The 24,989-nt window shown below is 34.6% G+C and overlaps 1 protein-coding gene across 3 annotated transcripts in view; it reads right to left on the reverse strand.

Moving 5' to 3' along the window:
* Positions 1 to 1,773: 1,773 nt before the first annotated feature.
* SPOCK3 (SPARC (osteonectin), cwcv and kazal like domains proteoglycan 3) overlaps positions 1,774 to 24,989 on the reverse strand; it is a gene marked incomplete at its 5' end in the record, with an annotated part of 190,426 nt that continues 167,210 nt past the window's right edge. For 2 of the 3 annotated variants that reach the window (XM_080344172.1, XM_080344170.1), the window contains 5 exons: positions 1,774 to 2,033; positions 3,031 to 3,168; positions 4,424 to 4,486; positions 11,178 to 11,399; positions 22,478 to 22,597. In XM_080344172.1, the coding sequence (XP_080200298.1) occupies positions 1,861 to 2,033; positions 3,031 to 3,168; positions 4,424 to 4,486; positions 11,178 to 11,399; positions 22,478 to 22,597 (716 nt within the window). In that variant the 3' untranslated portion in view covers positions 1,774 to 1,860. The remainder of the gene's footprint in view (positions 2,034 to 3,030; positions 3,169 to 4,423; positions 4,487 to 11,177; positions 11,400 to 22,477; positions 22,598 to 24,989) is intronic. The other variant, XM_080344171.1, reaches the window with a different exon arrangement.

The raw sequence follows: 24,989 nt of genomic DNA on the forward strand, positions 1-24,989 counted from the left end.
TACTTTTATTTAAGAAAATAATACAACTATGCCCCACAAATTATGACAGAGTTTAAAAGGAAGTCTCTCTTTCTTTACTATGTAATGAAGACAAGTTCATAAAAGTACATGACAAAGCTATAGAAATTCAGGAAAAAATACAGAAAAATAAAAGCTCCCTATGGATTTTGCCTTAAGTCAAAAATTCTTTACTGGAAATAAAACATTAATAAATGGCTTTATACAAATAAATACATACTTTAATAGGTGATATGTGTCTGATACATTAATTCTTCCTGTTTCAAAATTTCAAACTATGCAAAAAGTCAAAATGATGGGCTATACTGGCCAAAGGTTGGTTACAAGAGTCTTTATTTTGCAAACTATACAGAAACAGTAAAAAAGAAAATGCATTATACTTTTTAATATTACATAGGATAAACATTAAATTTAGTATTTAATTTGTAGAAACTAATACAAATAGGAAACTGATTTTCCTTTCAATTAATGATGGGAAACCAGTGATCCAATTTTGAAATTACACAGCCTGTTACATTATACAGGTCACATCAGTTTTATTGTGGGCAGAAAGTAATAGATATGATATGAACAAAGATGGTGGAGTCTCAAAATGTCTACACAATTAACATGCTAACATAAATACAGTGATTAAAGTAATTTTCTCTACAATCAAATCTGATGTGCTACCCTACACAATAGTTATAATCTATTCCACATGGTAATTACAGAACAATAGGAAAAAAATTAAAATAACCCACTTTCCTCATTCCAGCAGCAGTACCTATACTGGCATTAATTTGGTAACTGGGTGTGCTTAGCTATTGCCTAACATCCTATATTGGTATGCATGCTAAAACCTCTCTATTTCTATTTTGCAAGGCACCTTTACAATACGTTCTCTAAGTTTCTGCACTAGTAACAGAAAACAACAGGAATTAAGATAAAGATGCAAAACTATTTCCTGAATTAAGAAAATAAAAAGTATCATTGTACATTTATTAAAAACTACCTTTGAGCAAGTGCCAATACTCTGAAATACAGTCATGTATAAAGATAACATAATTTTAAGCAAATTTTTTACCCCATGTAAAATATTTTACGCTAATCTGATTAGACAGAAACACATAGAAACAACAAAGGATGAAGCAATGTTTGAGTAAATAATGATAAAGCCTATACAACCTTGACATGAAGGAAAAAACAAATAAGGAAGGACAAGTAAACTTTAGAATTACAGAATTGGTGCTTGTCCATGCTACTGCTTTTGTAAAGTCCTTTTAATAATCTAACCATTTACTAATAAAAAACATAACTGCAAACGCAAAGGAGGACTTTGCTTTATATCTTCCTCCTAATATTTTTTTCTCCACACCTTTGGTTAATTAAAGGCTGGTGAGATGTTACTTGTGCACCAATGGTTTTCTACTGTAACATATTTTTGATTTATTAAATGGACAATTTGCAAAGCTCGCAAGGCCTAAAACAATGACAGAATTAAATTTACAGTATGTGTTCTGAAGAGGACATGCACAGTTCCAAGAAAGGGCAAATATCTTTTTACCAGACTTTTAAAGAGACTGGTTGTCTTTAGAGTGTATTTTGCACATTTTAATTTTCAGTAGGACATAACATTTCTTTCCTCAGGCTAGACTTCCAATGTATTTTCTTCAGCGCAAAGGAGTTTAAAAACTCAAATCCACATAATATAATTATTCTTATTTAAACAAAAAAATGTCTATGACTCCAGCTGCAATGTTTGAAATAATAATACAAAATATACATTTTTGTTAGAATCCTTTTGACCTCGGAGAGCAAAGAGTGAATTTTAGAAAGGTACAATTCATGGACCACCTAATATCATCAAATATATCCACCATGATCATCGTCGTCATCAACATCATCATCTCCTTCGTCTTCATCATCATCTTCAATTTCATCTTCATCATTCATTATTTCGTCTTCGTCATCTTCATCATCTCTCCATTCATGGAAATCACCAGAAGCAAAATCACCTGAAGTCTCTAAATCGATAGCTAAAAAGGTATGATAGATATCGAAAAGATACAGAAGATACACTACATATATATAGTATAATATACCTAAGTACACCAGAACATTTAGCTTCAGGACAACTACTTATTTTAATCTACACAGTGTGGTGTAGAAATAAAACATAAATAACAGGAAAATTCTTTCGTCTTAAAAGAAAACCACTTCAATAGGGATTAATTTCTCAATGTTAACAAAAGGAGACAAATTTTACAGATTTGTAGAACTATAATGAGTGCCAGGAACAACCGAAAAAGATTTAAGTACAATTTACAGACGATAATAAGGACTGCTGATAATCTATGCTGCCTGTTGTTCAGTTCTTACACAGTATCTTTAACTATCTAGAACTGTCCCTTTGTCTAGGAAGAATGCTTAGATGGACGATATGCTTAAACTTGCATGTCAGATATTGTGCTAAATTTGCACTTTGTTTCAGGCTATGCAAAAGAAGTGGAAAGGAGTAATGCAAGAATTTTGTTCAAAAAAAGGAAAAAAAACTATTGCCATTTTTTATATCTGGACATCAAACAAAGGTGGCATGGGAGTCATGGGAAGAAGTGGCATAGTGCTGCAGGGAAGGGAAAAATAAGGGAAGATTTTGTGTGTTGGGAACTTTCAGCAATTCCCTACAACATAAGCTGAAAAAAAAGTCAAATTGAATTCACAAGCATGCTGATTACCCAAAGGGATTTCATCAAGCATTTTCAGGCTTGTCTAATGCTGCTCTAGATAATTAATTTTCCCAAGGTTTATATACACTATGCCAAACACATATATGAGGTCTATTATTAGCTGACATAGTGATAGTTGCAAAAAATAATGAAGTAATAACAATAATAAATTATAATTTATTATTTTTTGTTTCAAAATCCGTGTAGTTGGGTCTCACATCTGTTCTTATTGAAGAAATTTAATCTGGCTGGTAACCAAAGGGAATAACACCTCTAAATCAAACACCACAAAAGGTTCTTAACTTACCACATTCTGCTGCACCGTTTGTTCTGGATCCCGTTACCTCATTACCGTATCTGTCAACACACCAGCACTGCCCAACGCTTCCATGGCACTGATTTGGTTTGTAATACCCATCTTCATCACATAAGGGGATGTACTGCCCTGTGATATATAGATATTGAGTAAGAATATTAAAACCTGCCTCTTGGCCAATGTAGCAATTACAGCAGAAAGTAACTGCCCTTTGTTGTTTCCTCATTCCAGACCCAACACTGAGTGATTTACTATTACTAAATTCAGTTAAGCTGAAGTTGACTGAATGTATCAAATGTGGGCGGGCAAAAACCACATATCCCTCTTGGACTGATTTCAAGAAATAAAGTGGCTGATCTTCCTTTAAATTTTTCATTTATCCTGAGATACATATTCCTTACTGCCTGAACATCTCAGTCAAGATCTTCGCTGTATTCTTGGGAAAAGGTTCAAATGTAGCAACCAACCCTGAACAAGATGTTCTATAATCTGTGGAGCATAAACAAGTCTGAATAATAAGGGCCAGGCTTCCTGGACTAAAAAACTATCTGCTACAAGGCTTAGGAGGTATTTTTATTTAATATATATTTTACAATCCTTTGAGTTACCTACTAATATTTAATTACCCCAACACTAAACACAAATGCATTGTAACACACTAATTTTATCGACGACGCATGTAAAAAAAAATGTTAAATTTGCATTTATATGCAAGATACCAAGGCAAATTAGGCTCTAAGCTGAAAGGGTTCATCACTAAGAGTATGAAAGACACAACAGGGGCTTATTTTGTGAGGCAGTGACTTGCCTAAGGCTGAATAATTCATTGTTTTTTCATTTGGAACAAACTGAGACTTTTTCAAATAAACCTATAATGCAGACAAACAACAATGAACACAACATTCATATAAAAGCATTTTGAAGCATACAGTTGTTGTTAGAAACTATCCTTAGCATAAATACAGTTCTGACTACTTTCAGCCATGTTTTTTATTGCACCTTTTATACAGTGGCTAACAGTAAAACAAAGACTTTACATTTCAGTAATACTGACACAGTAGAAACTGATTCACAACAGAGATTTCAATTACTTAAAGAGTATTACAGGTAAAGGATGAGCAGAGATACTAATTTAGGTGTGCCTTAGACTGTCCTCTCTATAACTGTAAAACGTACCTTCTATTAGGGTAATAAAACAAATGTAATATCTTTTGGTAGGTACGGTAATAAAAGTAAGTTTAGTAGCTTTCAAAAATTTCATAAATTTTGTTGCTAGAATTTACTTCAGTCTATCTTTGTTGGATTAATATTGATTTTATGTTGCTTTTTCACTAGGGTTATTTATGTAAGCAATAAAACCCTCAAAAAATGATCTATGGCTCACCTAGCAGCTTCTTTCCTCCTTGCTGCTTCTGAATGTTGCTGAGTTCTGTCTGGCAGGGTGGATCTGAAATGACATAAAAATGTTAAACAGATTACACCGTATCTAGGAAAGAAAGCATATGGCTAAGTTTTCACAGTTTGCTATGTTCTAAAGTAACTCTTAACTACTGATCTTAACAAACACACACATCCTTGCACTAACCTCTCTACAGCTCCAGAATTATGAATTAGAGCAGCACCATGGATTTGTGCAGAAGGCCACTCTCAGCAAACCCGGCTGTAAGTGAGTCACCAGTCTGGAGGGTTGAGCAATGCTAGACTAAAATAGTAACTTTATCATGCCCTATTTTATCAGTCTACAGAAATCGGAGTGTAACTGTGAAGTTTGCCTCAAGTATTGGTCAGAAACAGTATGGCTCTTTTAAGTCTTTCCCTTTTGTCCTTGTTAGAAGTCATGTTCAAGTTTTATATTTCACGTACTACACTAAGAAAACAAGAACTTTCTCCACTGAAGTCTGCAAGATTGTGATTCTGTTGCAAAAATTTAAGACTGAATCCCATGGGTGCAAAGCCCCATATTCAGCAATCTAAGTGAAACTCAGTGACCAAACTTTGATGGCTCTAAGAGGCAGAACAGGTATTAAGTTTGACATTCTTCAGAGTTGTGGCTTACTGCTCTTCTGAATAATTTAATTTTCTGCTGTCTATAAAAGCAAGTCACAGTATGCCCCGTGAATAGGAAGGTAATAAGACGTGAATGTGTATACTTTGCTGTCTTTGATTCTTTCACTTGTTCAACAGTAAAGTACTCATCTCTGAATACTGATAATGCATATCTTAGACTGTTAGCACAAAGGCATTTCTCATTCTGAATCAGTAGTAGTATTACTGAGTTTACTCACATGTCTTGGGCTTATCCCATTCCCAGACAACATTCTGATAAATCTCACTAACATCTTGCATTCAGTGAATATTAAATGCATTTTCCATTTTAGTATACTTACTATTTAGAACACATTTGCCACGCAATTAACTCAAGGCTCCCTTCTGAAATATAATGAAACTATTTTTTTTCCATGCAAACAGAAAAAAAAAAAAAAAAATCTTCTGAGCTAATTTAAAGATAAGACTGGCCTAGCGTATTGATGAAGCACATACTTAGACCAGAACCTGCTCACTGTGCAGGGCAATGGGTAGGCAAAAATCACCTGAGTGGTGATAGTCCAAAGCAGCCTTTCCTGAATTCCTCCTGAAGGAAGACAAGAGTGCCCACTCTTTAGCCAGCTGAGAGCAGCACAAGATGTACAAAGGAGTGTAGGAATGGCAAGAATACATTATGACACATGGAGGTGCTTTTCTTGTGGAAATGTTCAAACTCTGGTGACAAATGTTTAGGTGAAAATCAAAAATACCTTTCTGGTGAACACAGAGCCTTTTGGCTGACATAGCCTAGATATATTAGTAGGCCTTTTGTTTATTCATGAGCTCTTACTTAACAGAGTAAAAAGAAACTGGAAGATGATAATAACCCCTTACTGATTAGCAGGCTCTTTAAAATTTCTCTTGACTCTACATTTTAAATGCTATTTACATATTCCATACATGTAAACGTTATAAACATTTAGAGTGGCCTTGACTCTGGTGGGCCAGGTTTTCCTACTAAATCTATCATGATTCTTTTTAGAGTGAAGGCCTTAAAAGTAGGCTCTACTTTTAAAATAGTGTCCACAGGAGTTTTAGTACCAGAAATAATTTTCAAGAGATATCTTTCCAAGCAGACAAGCAATTTTCTGTGTGTGCCCTTGCAGACCATTGGGACTTGACTTCATTGCATGGGCACTGGGTTTTAAATACTTAGTCTTTGAGTGTTTGCTGAGATTATATAAAATGTTATACCTCTTCTGGTAAGAAGTGCTTTGATGATGATCACGCTCGCTATTATGCCAGAGATGCTCATTACCTTTCAAAACTAAGGCTTCTGTCTTCCTTATATTTAAAGAGATAAGCTCTTAATTGTACAACATTCTGAGGATCAATTATTATTTCCAATTAACCAGTAAACTAAAAATAATAGTAATTTATGCACACAAGTACCACAGGCTAGAAGGATCTAAGATTGTGATGGACTTGTCAGTGTTAAGTTCAGCTGTTTGACTCAATGATCTTGAAGGTGCTTTCCAACTTAAATGATTATTTTCTCTTCTATCTTCCAAAACAGATGGGAAATACGCTGAAGAACTAGTCAAATACGAAAAATACGTGTATTTTGTTCTATGGAAAAACCCCCTAAACTAGAAACACGGAGTTGTATACATGTGAAAATGTAGAAATGATGGACTAAGTCTAAAAAAAAATAAATAAATATTCCTTTCTAGCTATAAACCTTTGGTGGTATAATTACAAAAAAAGGAATACCAGTAATCAAAAGGTAACAAGGCAATATGAGAAAATTACTTACCCAAAACTCTCTTCTTCTCAGAAGCTAGGTCTTCAAGATTCACACTTAAACTTTGCTTCTCAGGATAAAAGCAGCAAAAACTCTTAAAAATACTAAATCACTCTGGTGCTTAAAACTGTCAAAGAGAATGGCAGGCTAGAAGTTCTACCAATTCCTTTCGGTCCACAGCATATCCTTTTTCCTCTCTCCTCACACCATAATTCTTCCCTCTTTATTTTCCAGTTAGTTCCTGAGTTTGGAAAAGCTTTCTTTTAGATTTCTGAATTTTTTTCAATAAAAAAGAGGTGGTGCTGGACAACTTTCGGGAGTCTTGAGCCAAGAAGAAAAAAATCCTTTACAAAAATCAGTGTGGTGGCTTCCTTTGAAATAGAAATTAACTTGACATCAGTCTGTCTGATAATCTGAATACAAATAAGAGACCTAATAATCTTCATCCTTAATCTACCTCCACAGATGTAGCAGGAATAGTCTTTCTGACAATATTACTGGATAGCTGTGAGTGATTCATGAACCACTTAACAGCAGCCATCACAGTTCTTCAGTGCTCAAAATACTGAGTACTCCATGTTATTAATACTGGCCCTTAAGACATCAATATTCAGGTGTGTCAAGAGATAGAGATGCTGCAAGGTGAGTATGATTAAGCTTTGACTTCCAAAAAAAAAAAAAAAAAAAAAAAAGGCACATTAGCAGAACAATGGGAGCAAAACTGGTATATTTGACAAAAAATGGCTAGGATTTTTAACAGCCATATATGAAGAAGCTACTACCCAGAAAGTGAGCCTCCAGCTTTCACAGATTCTCCATTTTATTCAATTACAGAACAGTGATTTTCTATCTATGAAGTAGACAATATTTGGCAGAGCCCTTAATATTCTCATTGACTGAAGATTAGGCTGCCATACTGTGCCCTGCCTGTGCTTGTGGTCAAATATAACTGTTCTTGGACAACCAAGGCTTGAATTGTAGGGATTTGAGGCACCAATACTGCACTTCAAGAAATCTTACTTGGGACCCTCAGTTATGTGTTAACGCATATTACACATTCCTTCAGAACCAGCTATAAACATATTTGAAGTCCTGCAATCTTAAAAGACTGATGTAACAAATAAAAATCACAATAATTATTCTTCTGTAAGATGGACTAGTTTTAAAGTCATAAAGATGTCTTCTACCCTGAGAGAGAGAAGAGCCTGTAAGAAAAAGGCATCTACAGAAGTGCTGGACTAATAGATCCATGCAGAGGACTGCAATAAAGAAATACTTAGGTGCTAAGCATTCATATTCCCAGCAAAACTGAGTACTCTCCTACTCTGAAGCAGTGATGCAACAAAAACAACGCTGTAATAATGAAGTACCAGCAGAAAGAAATTCAATCTATAAAAAGGCCAATATGGCAAGTGCCTCAGCATTTAGATAAGCAATAAAGTGTTAGGCCAGCATCAAACAACCAAAAAAATAAGTTCTGAAGATTGGCACTGAAGCACTTGCATGAACTGGAGTTGAAATCAGAGGGCAATAGCAACCAAACCAAGGATGAAGACTTGCAAAGAGCACTGGTAATGTGCAGATTTTGAAGTAGTGCAGAAATGTATTATAACACCTTGGATGTATCTCAGAAATAGCAAACTACACTTCAAGCAGAATAAGGCCAAGAAAAAATGCAAGAAGCACCACTAAGCCATACATAATTGTTTAAGCATTATTCAAGGTGGGACAGCTATTACAGGAAGATCTTTTTTCTGAGCAAGAAAGATCTGACTTAAGTATTCAAAAGAAGGTGCTTATATTGACTAAAAGCTGTGAGTAATGTGCAGTAATAGGTCTAGTGTACTGTAATGCATCACGACAGACCTCAAGCAGAAAGAAAGAATACAGAAGAGTTGCAAGTACTTGTCTGATTCTGACAATCTGAACTGTGAAGCTAAGAACAAAGAGCAAGAGGCCTTCTCTGATAATGACTCAAGCATAGACCATGTATTTTAAAAAATCACAGTGGAATTTCTATCCCAGTATGATACATACTGTTGACTAAATTTTGTATTCACTTTGAACATTGTTAATCAGCAGTAGTGCTGTAAAACTGGAGATCTGCCCAGAAAGCACCTACTAAGCTCAGTGAATACAGAGAGCTGTCTACATGGTTTGAGGCATTCTGTTAATATCAACTCATTTTAGTAAACATCAGATGGAAGACACGAATGTCTCTACCTAGCCATCTCTTTGCTCTTAATTGCAAAGGTCTAGTCAAAGGTTTTATTTAAATTGTTCAATCAAGTAAAACATAACTAATCATGAACATATTACAAGGTTTAGAATAAAACTGTAAATTATGAATAGAGAACTCAGTGGGTCACTAATACACTAGGGACTGAGAACTCAATTGTGCAAGAGTTAATGATGAGATGTAACATAAGAAGACTATAATTTTTTTTTTCTTCTTACACTTTCTGAAAAGGAGAATACAGATTTTGTTGACAGTGCTAATTTGGAAGGACGGAGTGCATGTTTAATGTGCAAGGATTGCCAAAACTGAGAATTTTACCTTATTTACAATGTTGAGGATACATCTTTTTTACTACTATGTTCAAGCACACTGTGCTATCGAAAGCTCTCTAATCTGTTTTAAAACAGTATTTTATCACAACACCATGGTCAAGACCGTGAGAAAACTGGTAAAAAAGGAAGAAAAGCATGATAATGTTGGATTCTGTAATGGGGAGAATCAATGTCACTGAAAGCTGGATCCCAGATTCTTAGCCTTCGGGGTTCCATAAATATAATTCAGCAGTATTTAGATCACTCTTTACAATACTATCCTTGGGTTCAAACAGTACAATGATCAAGTATTTTACACAAACAGTATTTATAGGCTATAGAATGCTAAACTACTTGAAACTAATCTGTGGAAGGGCAGATTCCCTGATTATGTTGTACATACATGATATGAAACTGTTAGAAGAGCCAATTGGTAGAAGAACCCTTGACCATACAGACCACATGTTATTTGTTCTACTTTCTCTGACAACTGAGAAGAATTATGTTGCCCTCCAAAGAATAAGTGTTTATATATTAAGCTTAAATGGTTGTGGGTTTTTTTGTGTTTTGTTTGTTTGTTTGTTTTTATTTTAAAGACAACCAAACAAAACATGTTGTGTTCTTTACTTTAAGAACTACTTCTGGGATGGGTTATTTTTCATTTATGAAATTTTTTACAGTACACAGGTCCTTATAAAAATACAAGCCAAAATATTGTTCTACTATAAAACAAACAAGGTGTTTTGAATGTTAACTTTTAAACTATAAATTACCAAAGAAAAGAAGCCTGCTGTTTAGTATGTAACTACAGAAGTACAGATTTACTTTTGTTCAGATTTACAACTGGCAGATGTGGCATGATAAAAGTCTCAATTTCCACAGAAGTCAAGAGTCAGCCCATAGATGCTGAGTGCTAACTGGAATTTATCACAAGAGTTTTAAGGACACAAGTGAGATTTAAAAACTGATATTAAAATTTTCAAATTTTGCAAACTTTCCACCAAACTAGTCGTATTCTCTCTACTGGTAGTAGAAATTTGGATCCTCGCTGCTGTTTATCCCTTTGAAAAATCTCCCTCATGTTAGTAAGTTTCAGCCAACAGTTTGAGTAAATGATTTGATTCATTATAACTAGTCTGATTGTATAATTTATGTGATGTCTCACCTAGATTTAAAATTGTTATATGATCCTCATGAAAATAATGCTTACAGGTTGTGTTTATTTGTTTAACCAAATCACATCAGGGCATCAACAAGATATTCATATAGGCAGTAAAAATCAATTGATTTTAGGTCCAAATGACTAGAAACAACTTTATCCATAATGTTAATTCAGTTATTTTAATAGGTTCATGAAACAGATCACTATGACGCCCTAGTCTAGCAATAAAAATGTTTATTTTGTAATGCAGGTGAAGTAGATTGGGTAATAAATAATTTAAGTAATTTTGTTCTTTATTTTGGCCTTTTTCCTCTGTATACTTACTGGAAGTTAGCATGAAAACCAATATTGCTTTAAAAGCATTAGCCGCTGTTTTGCACTTTAGTTAGAAGCCTTGGATTTCTAGCAAGCCTTTCCATTTAGCTTTTTAATTACTTCATTTTAGGTATTCACAATACGTCAAAAACCTCAACACAAATTCATGGTACAGCATTTAAGAGCTTGTAGTTCACTATAGTCTTCTTAATATGTTAAAAAAAGATAAAGCATTACAAAAAGGTCAGTCATATATATATGCAGGTTGTTCTCATCTTTTACCTTGCTGTCTTTGGAAGCAGTAGCACCACTCATTGTTAGATATCAAACTGTCCTTGTATGTGTCACAAGAATTGAAGAACGCTCTGGTGCATGGCTCGTTCTTGTCAAGGTAAATGCTTCCAAGTTCTGACTGGTCCAACAACAGGTCATAGTTCGTATCAAGCCTGTTAAACATCCATCCAAGGGAATCTTTACAAATTGGCAAAATACTGGTATCAAATCCTAAGAAATAAAAAAAAAAATCATATAGCAGGAAAGATACAGCAGGTGCTGAGCTCAGCCACCATAAAAGAATGGGGCATCGTGGAAATTGCTACTGGGTTACACAGATACAGTATATAAATGGTGTATGCTACTGAAATGCTAGGCATAAATTCTGTCTCAGCTTCATTCTAAAATATCATTAAATTAACCTGCTAAAAAAATTAATCCCACCATCAGTTTCAAAGCATTTAGAAATATGGAGTTTCTTGTCAAACATTATACCTATAGCACATACATTATGTACAGTAATAAATGATCTACAGTGATTTCCTGGAAAATAGTTCTGTTGAGGAACTTTAATGATATTATAAATCAGGAGAGTGACACGTAAGTGGTTTGCAAAGTTTACAGAACCAAGAAGATAATAAATTCCAGGTAACTTGTTGAAGTGAATTTTTTAATTCCTATAATGTATATTCAATTCTATGAAAAAGGAACATGACACTCAGCCTCAGTAATGCCTTGAAAATTATGATCTTTTACTGTTACTTGATGTACTTCACATCTTGAAAGAGGCCATGGAAATGATGATTGCTAAGAGCAGCCAGCATCAGACCTACTAATACAGCCTGCATTGGCCCAAATTATTGATTGGAAAAAGGACATTCAGGAACAGGCTGATCTAGTTATACCTGTAGCCAGAGCTCAGAGCTCATGTTTGTTTTTCCTGCATCAACTGTAAAGTACAAGCAGACTTGCATATGAACATGGATGGGAAGTTCAGAAACTGCCAGGCTTCTTGCCTGTGTAGAAGATGTGAGCTTCATTTGATAGACACACCCGTTTTTTCCTGTTCATGTGCTGTGGGTTGTACCACAGGCTTACGGTGCATGTGGCCAGATAGTTGCGTATATATCTTAACACAGAGTGAGATTTAGTGCTACTAAATGCTATTCTTCTAAAAGCTTTTATGCTAAAACTGAGCTCTGAAAAAATTAGATTGGTGAATACAGCTATAGAAAAGTTGATGTGAGAGCAAACAGGAATTCCCAGTTTCTAATGCTGTTAAAATCAAGCCTACCTGCTTTTGTTGTTGTTCTAGAAACAATAAAGAAATCTGAAAAGTAATTCTATACTGCTAAAACAGATCAACTTGAATAACTGAGTAATTAGATTTAGAAATCAGTAGATTTTCCTTTAGATATGGATGTATGGCAGAATAACTCATTTTGGAAAGGAAAAGAAGAAAGCTGATAGCATCAAAAACTCTCTGTGGAAGTCAGACGACCACATAAAATCCCTTTCCTCAGAAATACTAAATTAACTGTGATTTTTTATCAGGGCAGCCTCACTTTTTCTTGCTCCTTGTTGATCTGTCACATTATTTCTGCTTGACAGAAAGAAAAAAAAATAAAGCAAGCCATTTCATACTTCTGAGATTTTTTGTGTGTTTACAACAATTTAAAACCATAGCCAAGCATTCAACCAATGGACTCTTCCTTCCTCTCCAGCCCCTAATAAAACATCAAGACAAACCAACTTACTTTTTGGTGGATGAGGAAGAGAGAGAGATAGGATCCAACTGAATGTTTAAGGATATAGAGTAGACATGTTATTCAGCTTCATCTGTAACAGATACCAAACCCATTTAACAGGTGTTTCTAATTTGAAAAATTCTGGAAGGTTCTTCCACCTTAAAACATTTTGTCTACAAATTAATGTTCAGAAGGTCTCTTAAAACTTCCCAGATATTTCTTTTTCTCTGTTATTTCTGCTTTTAGCTAGAGATTCTCCTCAAAAACTTGGATTCAGAAAGGGGGTCAATGTGAAACATGTTGTTTCCTATCCTGTCTTTTGTGTACCTCCATGAAGGGAGGAATTATGCTTGTGCTCACAACATTTTTCTGAATTTGGCATTCTGGTCAGCTCACCAAACTGTAAGACAAGTTGCAGAAAAAGAGAAACCACGAGGAGACAGATTTTAGTGAATAAGATGCCGGCTGCAAGGGAATGTAAGACAAAAGCCACTCTTCTAAAGGTGTATTCAAGGATGGATCTTGTGGGCCAAAGTAGATAATTGTAGACAATACATCTGCATGGGGAATTTTAAGCGTAAGTTTATTGAGAGAGGCACCACTTTCAAGCTTCGAACAAAGTATTTTTCAATTAGCATTTGTTGTCCATGCTGGAGAAGCTCACATCATTAAGTACTCTGTATTTCAAGACACTAGAAGGTAGTGTTTATCTATTTAATAAATCCTATTAAGGAAAAGGGTAAAAAACTCTAACATCTGCTTATTTTATTTCTCTCAGTCAACTTCAAATTTTACTCTTAAAATAAATCTAAGAATACCAAAAGACCCCTTAACATTTAAAAGGTTTCATGCATCACTAAAGGAAGATTGGAATGATGTTATAGATCTGCAGAAGACTTTTATTCCTATTTTTTCTTGATTCCTTTAACTAGCATTAGCCTGTGAACTGAGTTCATCCTCTGTTCCCATTCCTCATTTTTTCTCACTTCTATATAGCTTTTAGATTTTTTTAAAAGTGTGTCTAATAGCAATGTCCCACTGGATTTCTATCTATTACATTTGTGACCGTTGAGAACAGAGCCTGAAACTAAAACATTTGCATTGGAGTCAGCAATGTCAGTAAAAAACAAATTATTTTTATTACAAATCACTGACATAAACAGAAAAGCACCATAAAAATGTCACTGTGTTCTAATATATTCTATAAATCCATGTAAAGTTCCATAAAACTATGGTTTAATAATTAAATGTAGTGTTTGAAGTCTGATATTTATGCTATACACTTCCTAGTAAACAGGAATATATTATAACTGGCATATGAGAATTAATAAAACTACTTCAAACAATAACATTTCATATAAGAAACTTATTTTGTTATTTCCAAGCCTGAAAAATAATGTTTACATCTATTAAAGCTGTCATAGACTATCTATTAAACAGCATCATATATTGGAGAAAAAGCACTGTGGCTCATGGGGTCTAGCTTTCTACTAAACAACTGGTTGATATAATAATTTCAAAAACTAATTATGTTTTACCTTGAAAGTAGTTTATTTTTCTTTTTTTTTTTTTTCAGAATTTGTTTCTGAAGTAGTTTGTATTTTTATTTACAGCCTGCGTATATTTGTTGTTGTTTCTACTATTTTTCAAGTTCTTTATCTTCTATAGTATTTACAATGTTAGTATTCAGAAAATCACATCTCTTCTTAGTTTTCATTTGGCTTATTTCTATCAAACCAAACTCTTTCATGACTATCAGTCACTGCAGTATAGTGTAGAGAAGTCTGAAATCTAGGTCAAATATTAGTTTAGGTGAAATAAACAAAAATGGCTAAAGTGTTTCAGAAGTAAGCCAGACACACATTGACAGTGACAGAATCAGCTTTGTTTGATCTAAAATGTAGCAGTCCACATCCCCTAGAACCGCTACACCACACAAAGATCACCATTGCAGTTCCATGTTCACGTTATGAACCCTTAAGAGGTTATGTTGGTAAAGTAAAACTCTTGGTTCAATTTTAAAGAATCTTTAAGGAACTGTCAAAACTTTAAATTATGAGAAGTGCCTTCTCTCTGCGATGACTTTCTTCCTCTACTATAATACTGATAAAATAACGGAGCTGTCACTCTAGGATATGATATACTTGACAAAAAGAGTCAGGAAAGCACTTAAGTACATACCTAGAGTTTAACTTGCTAATGTGGTTTGACACAGGAAGGGGGCAGGTGATAGAGAACTAAGAACCACACAATCACCAGGTGACCTGGAATTAGGAAATTAATTGCCTAAATCACAGACTACACATATTATCACTTTGAGTGCCAACAAGAATGCTGTTGTTACACATTTTTTACAATTGTGACACAAAGCAAAAAGCAGAAACTAAAGGACAAAAATTAGTATAGTGGAAGGATAGTAATTTATTATTGACAATTAACTGCCAGGACGTTATACTGAGGAGAGCAAAAATTGCTGCTCAGATGTAAAAATTATGAGGAAAGAATTTATCTTTCTATCATTTTACCCACTTATTTGAAATCTATTTCCATATACCATAATGAAAAGAGCTTTTATGCAGCTATTTCTGAACATTGTCTAAAACTAGTGAAAGTGAACAAAAGACCTACTTAATGTTTAGCTGAATTTCACCTAATGCATATACCGCAAGGTAACTTTATCTAGAAGAATGTGAAGTAGCAGCTTAAGCTCTTTTCCTCAGACAAAACAATCCCAAGGGATATATCACTGAGAATTACACCTCTCCTCCATGGCTTACACACCAGCATTCAAAACATTTCCTCAAAAGGAGCCAACAGAAATGCTCCTGTGTTTCTGGCTATTTCTCAGGGGAGAATTTCAACTCTTCATAAATATAATCTTCTTTTCAAGGCAAAACTATTGTTTGCCTGCTTATTAAGCTCACAAGTAATAAATCCTTGTGTACATTGAGGAAGATAGCTTTGGACATTATGTGGAAATCAAAACAGCATACATAGATATGGCTCACATATTGCATTATATAAAAATTGTTTATTTAAATGCCAAGAGAAGTAAACTGCATGATTTGTTCCCATACCAGTACACTTGCCAGTACAATACATTGAGAAATCATACAAGTGAATAAACAGAGATGTACTCTGCTAGTCCTGACTACCACCATCTAGACCATGGCTTTTACTTGTTCAGCATGCAAGCTGCATAGCAAGAAGGTTTTCACTTGTGATGGATTTGTCTACTATTTTGGCTACCAGAAAATCTTCAGTTAACAGTACCTCACTGCTTAGGCCTTCCATGCACAAGCTGGGAACAACTTTTCCTTCTTAATGTACTTTCATCGGGATAGACCTGAGCAGGAAGGGCTAAAGAGAGGACTAAGTAAATATAAATGCTTTCTGTCGTATTTGCTGTTCACAGAAGTGATAATCTAGGTGAGACTCATCTGGCTCCATGCTAGCCCATGGAGGAGACAGCATTAGGCATAACATCCTCTGTCACCTGTCTAAAGTTGCAATATATTACTGCTCACCCTGTTTGCACAGATAGGAGTAGAGCCTGGGTTAGGGCAAGATTTGGGGAAAGTACCAAAGGTCTTATGATAAACCTAAGATAAATGACTCGTTTTACAACAGAAGGTACGAGGGGGAAAAAAAGCACATCTGAAATGTCTATTAAACACCTGTGAAAGTTTGCATCCTGAAGTCTCTCCTTTTCCACATATTTTTTTAGAGAATTTTATAGGGAGGTCGGGGAGAAAAAAAAAATCAAGATGAATCCCATTGCTGAAGGCTACCAGTTTGCTAATAGATTGGTAAGTTCAGATGAAATACACTCTGTGGGACAGCAGACTGACCATTTTATTAATAGGAGTGACTGTTAAGGAAAAGTAGAAGATACCTGAGGAGAGAGAAATAAAAGAAAATACTACACTGAACATCTATATATGTTTCATAGTGTATAAGGATAATTCTGTACCAAAGATAGAGTCAAAACAAACTTAACTCAGCAATACTGATTTAGTTCATTCAAGGTCTCAATTTTAGGTAAAGATGGATTTAAAATTCTTGCTCAGAATTACTTCTAGGCTGGATTTCTTCTTCCACACTCTTGCTTTAAGGATGCCTGGGTTACGCTAACCTGACACATGCAGAAAGTCATTAGAAGAATCTTTTCTTTTTTTTCTTTTTCTTTTTTTTTTTTTCTTTTTTTTTCAAACTAGATCTTTTGTTCTGGTTGCCAGCTTGTACAACTTTGCAGTATAGCTTGTGGGACATTTTTTGAGATAATCTCAGGAAGTAGCCAAATTCTCAGGCACGCAGAATCTTCAAGAAATCAACCCCGACGGTTAAAACTGCAATTATATTTATCACTTATAAATATACAAAATCTGTACAGGAGAGCACTGACAAGTAAGCAAAAACTTAATGTTCTGCTTACGAGTTCTGCCTGCACATTAGGGTTTCCAAATATGCTTCAGCAATGAAGATGAGGGAAAATTAATTTATCTCTGCATAATGTCAGCTGCATCTCTTCATTGATAAGGAACTTAAGAGAGTCAGAATGAAGTAAAAACCTCCAAGCAAAGATCTGAAATTGTTAATTTTATTTACAGTTTCCTATATGAATTTGGTCTTTTCCTGCTGTGAGTCTGTAAAAGTGTATTTGTCAATTTCAGTGTAATAATAGCTCACCATGCTATTCTAGACAAGCCAATTATAAGTAATTTTCTTTCAGACTTGTATTTTTCTGTTATTTTCAAATTATTAGTGTATTAGATGCCAAATAATCATATTATTGCCAAGCCATGAGAAGATTCTCTATTACCTTTGGCCTCTGGTCTTCCAACATGACGAGACACACAAGTATTCTTCAGAAATAGACTGTCTGTTAGCAGAAATATTTGTGGGACTACTGTATTTTTGTGCTTTGCATTTGATGCATTACTTCCCTAGAGTTTTATCATACAAAATTAACACAGAAATAAAATAAATATTTTAAAAGAAGATATGTAAAATCTCACTCAGTTTTTCAACTCCTTCTTTCCCTATCCACAAGGGAATAATAATGGGGGTGTTATTGTCATATGGGGGCAAAGTACCCTTTTCCTCTTAGTGTCATCTATTTAGACCATAAATGGCCTGAGGACAAGTTTTAAGTGTTTATAGAGCATTTTTAGTAATGATACTTCTAGATATACACACTATCTGAATGTATCTGGACACAAATAGGATTTTGGAAATAAAACCCTACTAATTACTTGAAATAGTTTAGTCTGTGTTACTAATAAGATTCCGCTTTGGGAAAAAGAAGTTTCAGTTAAACAACGTTACATAACTCTTGTAAAAGCACAACAATGTAGGCACCTTAAATTTTTAACTTGGTATCAACATAACGATGGCTTTAGCAGAACAACTTGAACATTATTGTTTGTTTAGAAATAATATTAATGATTGTAAGGAGCAATGTGGACTAATTAATAGCCAGAACAACTCTGAAATGCACCAGTAAGGCACTATAAACTTGAACCACATGTACCTTGGTCAGAAGGACTGTGTCCAAGCCTTTTAATAAATCCTGTCCCAAGTGCCACCAGAGAGACAGAAATATGAAAAATCCTAAATGCAAACAGACAACCAGAAAGGATGTCACAAATTGCTTTTTTAAATGCAGAATGTTTTTTGAGTGAGGAAGGAACTCTGTGACAAGAATAAAGGACAGCCCGGAGGAAAGGGTGCCAAAACAGATCTGTAACTCCCCAAGAGTAATGAACAACTCCATGGATCTACTAGAATCATTAGGACTCTGAAAAGAGAAGTTGCATTCAGGTGGCTTTTTGTCAAAGCTGTTGTTCTGTACAGATCACTAAGTCTCATGTGCTAAGTATAAGGTCACTATACATGATTAAGAAGTTCTTTGCAAGATTTATTTCTAGATGTAGCTCTCATACATCCCCAAAATAGAGGCTGGACTCCCAGTATACTTAAAAATTACTATGCCTGATGCCTTGGACCTATTATGACTTTGGAAACCACCTTTGAGGGGTGGAATTTATTAGGGATACTACTCAAGAGTTTAGCTCTCAGTTTTAAGAATTTCTTAATGGTATGAGAAAGGACATTAGCATGTTGAATGGTTATAATTATTTTTGTTTCTTTGTGTGTTTACAGGAACATAGTGACATAATATTTTCTTCTAAACAACAGACATATTAATTTTTCATAAGATGCAGTATCTTGTTGCCTCAAAATGAGAAATTCTGAAGTTCAAAAAACCATATAGCTGCATTAAACTGTTTTTAAATAAGTTTTGCATCCCCTAATCCACAAATGAAAGTAAACTACTACTGATCATATACTCATTCAATCACTTTCTATCTATAGATGGACTGCCTTTCTGCAGTCGGCTGTCAAATTAATTCAATCAAGTAAATATTGGCTATTTATAAAATCAAGTAAGTACTGTGCAAATAGGATCTTTTATATTTGAAAGTGTTTTTTTTTTTTTTTACAATTAGATATATGCAATTTGAATAAATGACCACAGTACTAAACCTCTAGACTCTAAACAGTTACTCTTATGTTTTTGTCGAAACAAAACACTGTTTTGTCGAAAAACTCTTTTTTAAAGAGAAAAAGAAAAAAAGGTAGGACAAACGATGCCTCACATGTCACCTCCTTCTCCCATTTGATTTGCTTTGTTTGAGTTAGAAGAAAATAAACATGCCAAAGCCTATAATCAAACTTCCATGTTTAGAACCTAGCATTCCTATAACAAACAGCAAACTTCGCAACATTCTTCTGATGAAAGTAGCTCTATTTCAAGGTTGATGAGATGTATCTCTTTGAAAGAGAAAATCTAATCAATTAACATTTTGTACAACATTCTAGATGTTTAGGATTAATTTCTGGTACCCTTTTACAATTTTAAGTCAAACATTTCTATCAGCACCATGTTCACAGGGAATTTAAAGTCAGTAGTAGAATGAAAAATTTTTCAACACAGATTATATTTCCTTACCTTTTGATAAAAAGAGCCTTGGAAAGACTATTCTTAGCCACCCAAATCAACTCTTTATTCCATCTCTCAAAAAAAACGTAGGGTAGGATCCAGTCTAACTTGTGCCTAAAATTTCAGATGCCTCCTAAAGTATGTAAATTCTTTATACCATCAAAGGAGAGAACTTCATGACTTTGAAGGCTTCCAAAGGAAATTCTGAAAACTGGGCCAGAAACACATTTTGTTTCCCTTCAATTGGAACAATTACATTTGTAAAGATCTTCATCTGAAGGCATTTAAAGACAAATACGTCTCTCTACCTGCCTTAGAAAGATTCCTTTACTGGCTCAGGTTGGGTGGGAAAGATCCCACAGACCCCAAGTCTTTGGAGAAAGCTAATCAGAATGGGACAACAATGTTTCCTTCAAGAGAGCTCCTCATGGTCATAGGCCTCACAGATCAAAGTGCTTCATGCAATTGAACAGCATGTTCTAAAAATATGTATCTCACAACTGCTTTGGTCTACATAATCTAAACAGACGGTTATGGTCTTCTGCACTGTAGATAAAGTGCCAAAACATGAACATTTAGAAGGTACTAGATGTAAAATCAGCATTAGGTAGACACCACTCAATCTATCAGGTGTTGTTAATGTTATAGTAAGCAACTACTTAGGTCTGAAAACAAACAAACCAGTTTGGATCACATAACATATTTCCAGGTGCAAAAATTGACAAGATCCAAAAATCCGCAAGAGACTTGCATTTTACTCACATATATTAAAAGTATAGATCTTAAGTCGAAATGCAGTTTTTGACAGCTATTCTAAAATAAAAACTTGCAAACAAGCAAGCGATAAAGTGAATGTGAATATAATATATCCATGTACCCATCATGATGCAAATATCTGTTTCAACTATAGATACTAGGACTTGTGAATACTACCTGTGTGCCTATGGAAAAAAAGTCGAGGAAAATGTCTAAGAGAAAATAATCTTGTACTCTTAAGAAATTTGTGCTTGCACTACATTTCAATGTATTAAAAATACTAATTATGAACTTTACATTCCTGTATTACAAAGAACTCAATTACTTGAAACACTTTTTATTTTTGTATGCTATAGTACCTAATAGCCATACAATTGCTGCTTTTATCGCTGCTCAATTTTCTTTTCGAACTTCTACTGAGTTCTCAGGCTTCTAAACAGCTGTGCTGCACTTTAGACCTTACCTATTTGTTAACCTCAATGAAGTGAGTATTCAGGAAAAAAGAGGACCCTGTGCAAAGTTCCAGCTGACCGTTAACTGAGCGATGTACTAACACTAGCTGTATTATTAGATATGTTTTATTTATTACTATACAATAAAAGCTTAATTATGAGCTTCAAACTTTGCATTTCTCTTGTTTTCATCACTAGATGAGAAGCAGATCACTTGCTAGATATGGGCACCAATGCAAATGTAAATTGGACATATATGTTTTTAATTTTTTTTTTCCAATAGCAATAAAAAGTGACATTACTGTATTCCCACCTTACCTCAGAAACATTCTTCTCAGTATTTCCAGATAACACAGAGTTATTTATATTTCCTTAGCATGTGACATTTCTAATTAAATGAAATTCACAGATTTCTTGAAAAAAGAACAAGCAATGCTACAAATAGCGATCAAACAAAAGCTTAAAAAAAATACCAAATACTTAAAAAGTTAATAACTAAAGAATTAAGGTAAGCAGCCAGTGGTAGCCAAGCTCTGTAAAACACTCTAGAGGAATTAATAGTTTGTTCTTCATATTAATGAAAGGTAGAGTTTTATGGCTTATGAAATCTAATTTGACTCTCCTTCACAGTAGAACATCACTCTTGAAACCATTATTGCACGCTTCAATTGCTGTTTTAAGTAAGCCCTTTGATAATACATCTAAAAACTTTACTACTTTCCACAACAAAAAAACCTATTTAAATATTTGAGAGGGTTAAAATAAAATTATGCCCCCTACTGTTTTCACTTCCTTAGTACTCCCAAGTCTTTTCCAATTTGAAGTATATCCTTGAAGATTACTTTTTACTTACAAGCATCTTTCCCTTGTGTTTTTCTGTGCCTGTACCTACAGTGGCATCAACTAGCAATGATGGGTCACACATAATTATAGCTCCTGTTTATTATTTGTTAGAGCTAGTCATTCAGCAACTTACTTTTCTCTTTAGAAAAGTTGCTCAAAATCCCTATTTGTTTCTTCTGTTTTGCCTCCTTAAACAGCAGCTAATTACCAAGCTGTATCAAATAAACAATTTGATAGCATTCAGAAATGAAAGCATTGTGAAAGGTAGTGCCATACATTCTTATACGAAAGAGTCCAGCCAAATAATGTTGAAAGATTAAAGTTAACATCTTCTGTCAGTACGAAGCCATAAATAAGAAATTAACTTTAGAAAGGCACTAAGTTGTGGTTTTTGTACACGTCTATTTAAAGTACATGAGAATAAGGCAAGTCTTAGCAATGGAAATACTAAAGCACAGAAAAGTTTAAAGAGAACATCAAATAGGACAAGTAGAAATCTCTTACTGGTTCTTTCAGGCCTTTGAACAATCCTGGTCTTCTTATTCTGAATTCCACTTTCATGAAGTGCCTTAAACCAGTCTCTCAATCTGTTTGCAACCTCCCTGAATTCCAGGTCACTGCACACTGAAAAAACAAAATGCAGAGCCATTTAATGCTTTTCTCCTGGGTGCTAAATGGAACTTTCCAAACTTTACCAAAAAAAAGGTAAAACATATAAAATAATACAAACATATATGTTCCAAAGCTTTCTTTAATCCATAAAGTTGTTTCATTACTTAAGTATGCCTTTGAAACCCAATTAAGTTCCTCAGAAATAAATACTTGATGTATAAAGCAATTATAAAATTATACATATATAGAAATTAAAAGCATGCTTTGCAAACTACTGCAAATGACTGTAAGCAGTTCTAGCACAGATAATATTTTCCCATCTTACTGTAGATGAAGCTGTATGGCAGAGACGTGTATGACAGTCTTCTGGAGTTTCATTTCTATGTTTGTTAAGGTAATAGCAATGAAAGCCCTACCAGAACAGGTCAGAGATGTGATTTAGTCAGATAATGCAGGAACACCTAACTTGCTTTCCTATGCTGAAGCATGAAAAGAGGAAATAGGGTTGACAGAGAAAGTGCTTCCAGAGAGTCCTGAAAGCTTTTTTAATTTAATGTAGTTTTATAAGCCAACATTCATAATGACCTAACTGCAAAGAGGCAACCATACAGTCACTTGGTGGTGGAAAGGATGGATACTCTGACCAGCAACAGCAAAGGCAGAAAAAGCATGCAAGCCCAAAGAAAGCACCTGTAGCACCAAGAACAGCAGATTAGTAACAGACTGGCTGAAGTGTTGTACAGTAGTTAGTACTGAAGTAGATAACAAAGGTGTGCAGTGAGGAGCCTATTCACCTTCATTATTAGGCTGCTAGGGAAGACAAAGAAAAGGTGTGCTTGGAGCAAGCAGATATCCCTTCCAGAGCTCTGTTTTCCTATTTCATGTGTTTGAGAGAAGCTGGGAGGAAAAATAATGGGGTCTGGAAGAAGACAAAAGCAGGAAAGGCACTGGATGTATGCTTCCCCAGATAACAAAATACCTTCTACTGCTCTTGTCAACAGTTATCACTTCCAAATCAGGATTGTTTTCCAGATCTACCAGTAACTGACAGTCTGAAGAGCTCATACCTAAGTTAGTAGAGCTTCACAGTGATGCTCTCGAAAATAAATCTCTAGTTCAGCTTACTCTTCCTTTATTATATCGCAATCCATAGTATTTGGTGACACAGCCTTCAGCATACTTTATAAAATTGAACAACACTCTGAAACACCTATTTGTATTTTAGAGTAAGATTGAAACATGTCATTATGTCAACAGTTGTCAATGCATGTACAATAGCAGGCATCTAAGTACCTGTTTATTTATTCTTTTCTGAAGTCTCTCTTAAGAATTTGATTCTCTCCACGAAAGACTTAGGTGCAATCTAGGCATACTTTTGCATATACTATGAACTGACATTTTTATAAAACTTGTATTGTTCTTTACGATATATGGGCATGTATGCTCAAAAATGTCATATTACAACAACTAGACGAAAATGGTCTCCTGAGCCAAGATAACAGATCATAATCCAAACTTGTAGGATTTCTACATTTGCTACAATACCTTCCTTTACCAATCCTTGGACTAGCTAAAAGGTCTTCATAAAGAATCAGATATTAACTTGGGACACCCTGCTTCTCTTTAACTTACCCTCTTGTTACAGGTGAAATAGAATAATATTGTTTTCTTCTCTAACTACCCTCCCTTGGTTTAAAAGAAAGACTTTTAGAATTAAATCAAAGGGTATGTAGCACAGCACAATCATTAGGGGTACGTGACCTGACACACAACCACTTCAATTTATCTAGCCTGTACAATACAGTGTAATACCACCACAGGTCCCAGAAATAACATAGCTACATAAATGTGGTGTACTGACTGGGCTATTTTCATCTACTTCTAACTTGTCTATATGCAGTGCTACTCTGATTAATCTCTGATGCTGAGGTGACCTACTCAGAGTCAGCATATAAGCTCATTTACAGGCACAACACATACATATATCCATACAGTAACATATTTGTGTGTATATATATATATAAAAGGAAGAATATGAGGAAGTGCCATCTACAAGTAAAAGCTTAGCTTGAATAACATTAACAGAAAGATGCACATGGTAGCTGCATGATGGAGAGAATGTATTAATTCCTCCTTTCTGTAGAAGCAGACAAACAGTCACACTGAAGCTAATAATCTCCTAAGCTCATTGAGGTGTAAAAACAAGCATTAAGATAAAAAGATAGTGTCTCTTTGGCTATTAGGTATAAGAATAAAATGTTTCAGCATCTGGTACTAGCTACTGTCACACAAAATATGACCTAAAATGACATTTTCTGTGCTCCTGTGAACTGCATCCCTTTCAAAATGGAAAGTACATGTGGCACATTTTGGGCATTAAAAACATTTTATACCAGATCTTGCA

This window comes from Nesoenas mayeri (genome assembly GCF_963082525.1).
Source record: "Nesoenas mayeri genome assembly, chromosome: 4".
Lineage (NCBI taxonomy): Eukaryota > Metazoa > Chordata > Aves > Columbiformes > Columbidae > Nesoenas > Nesoenas mayeri.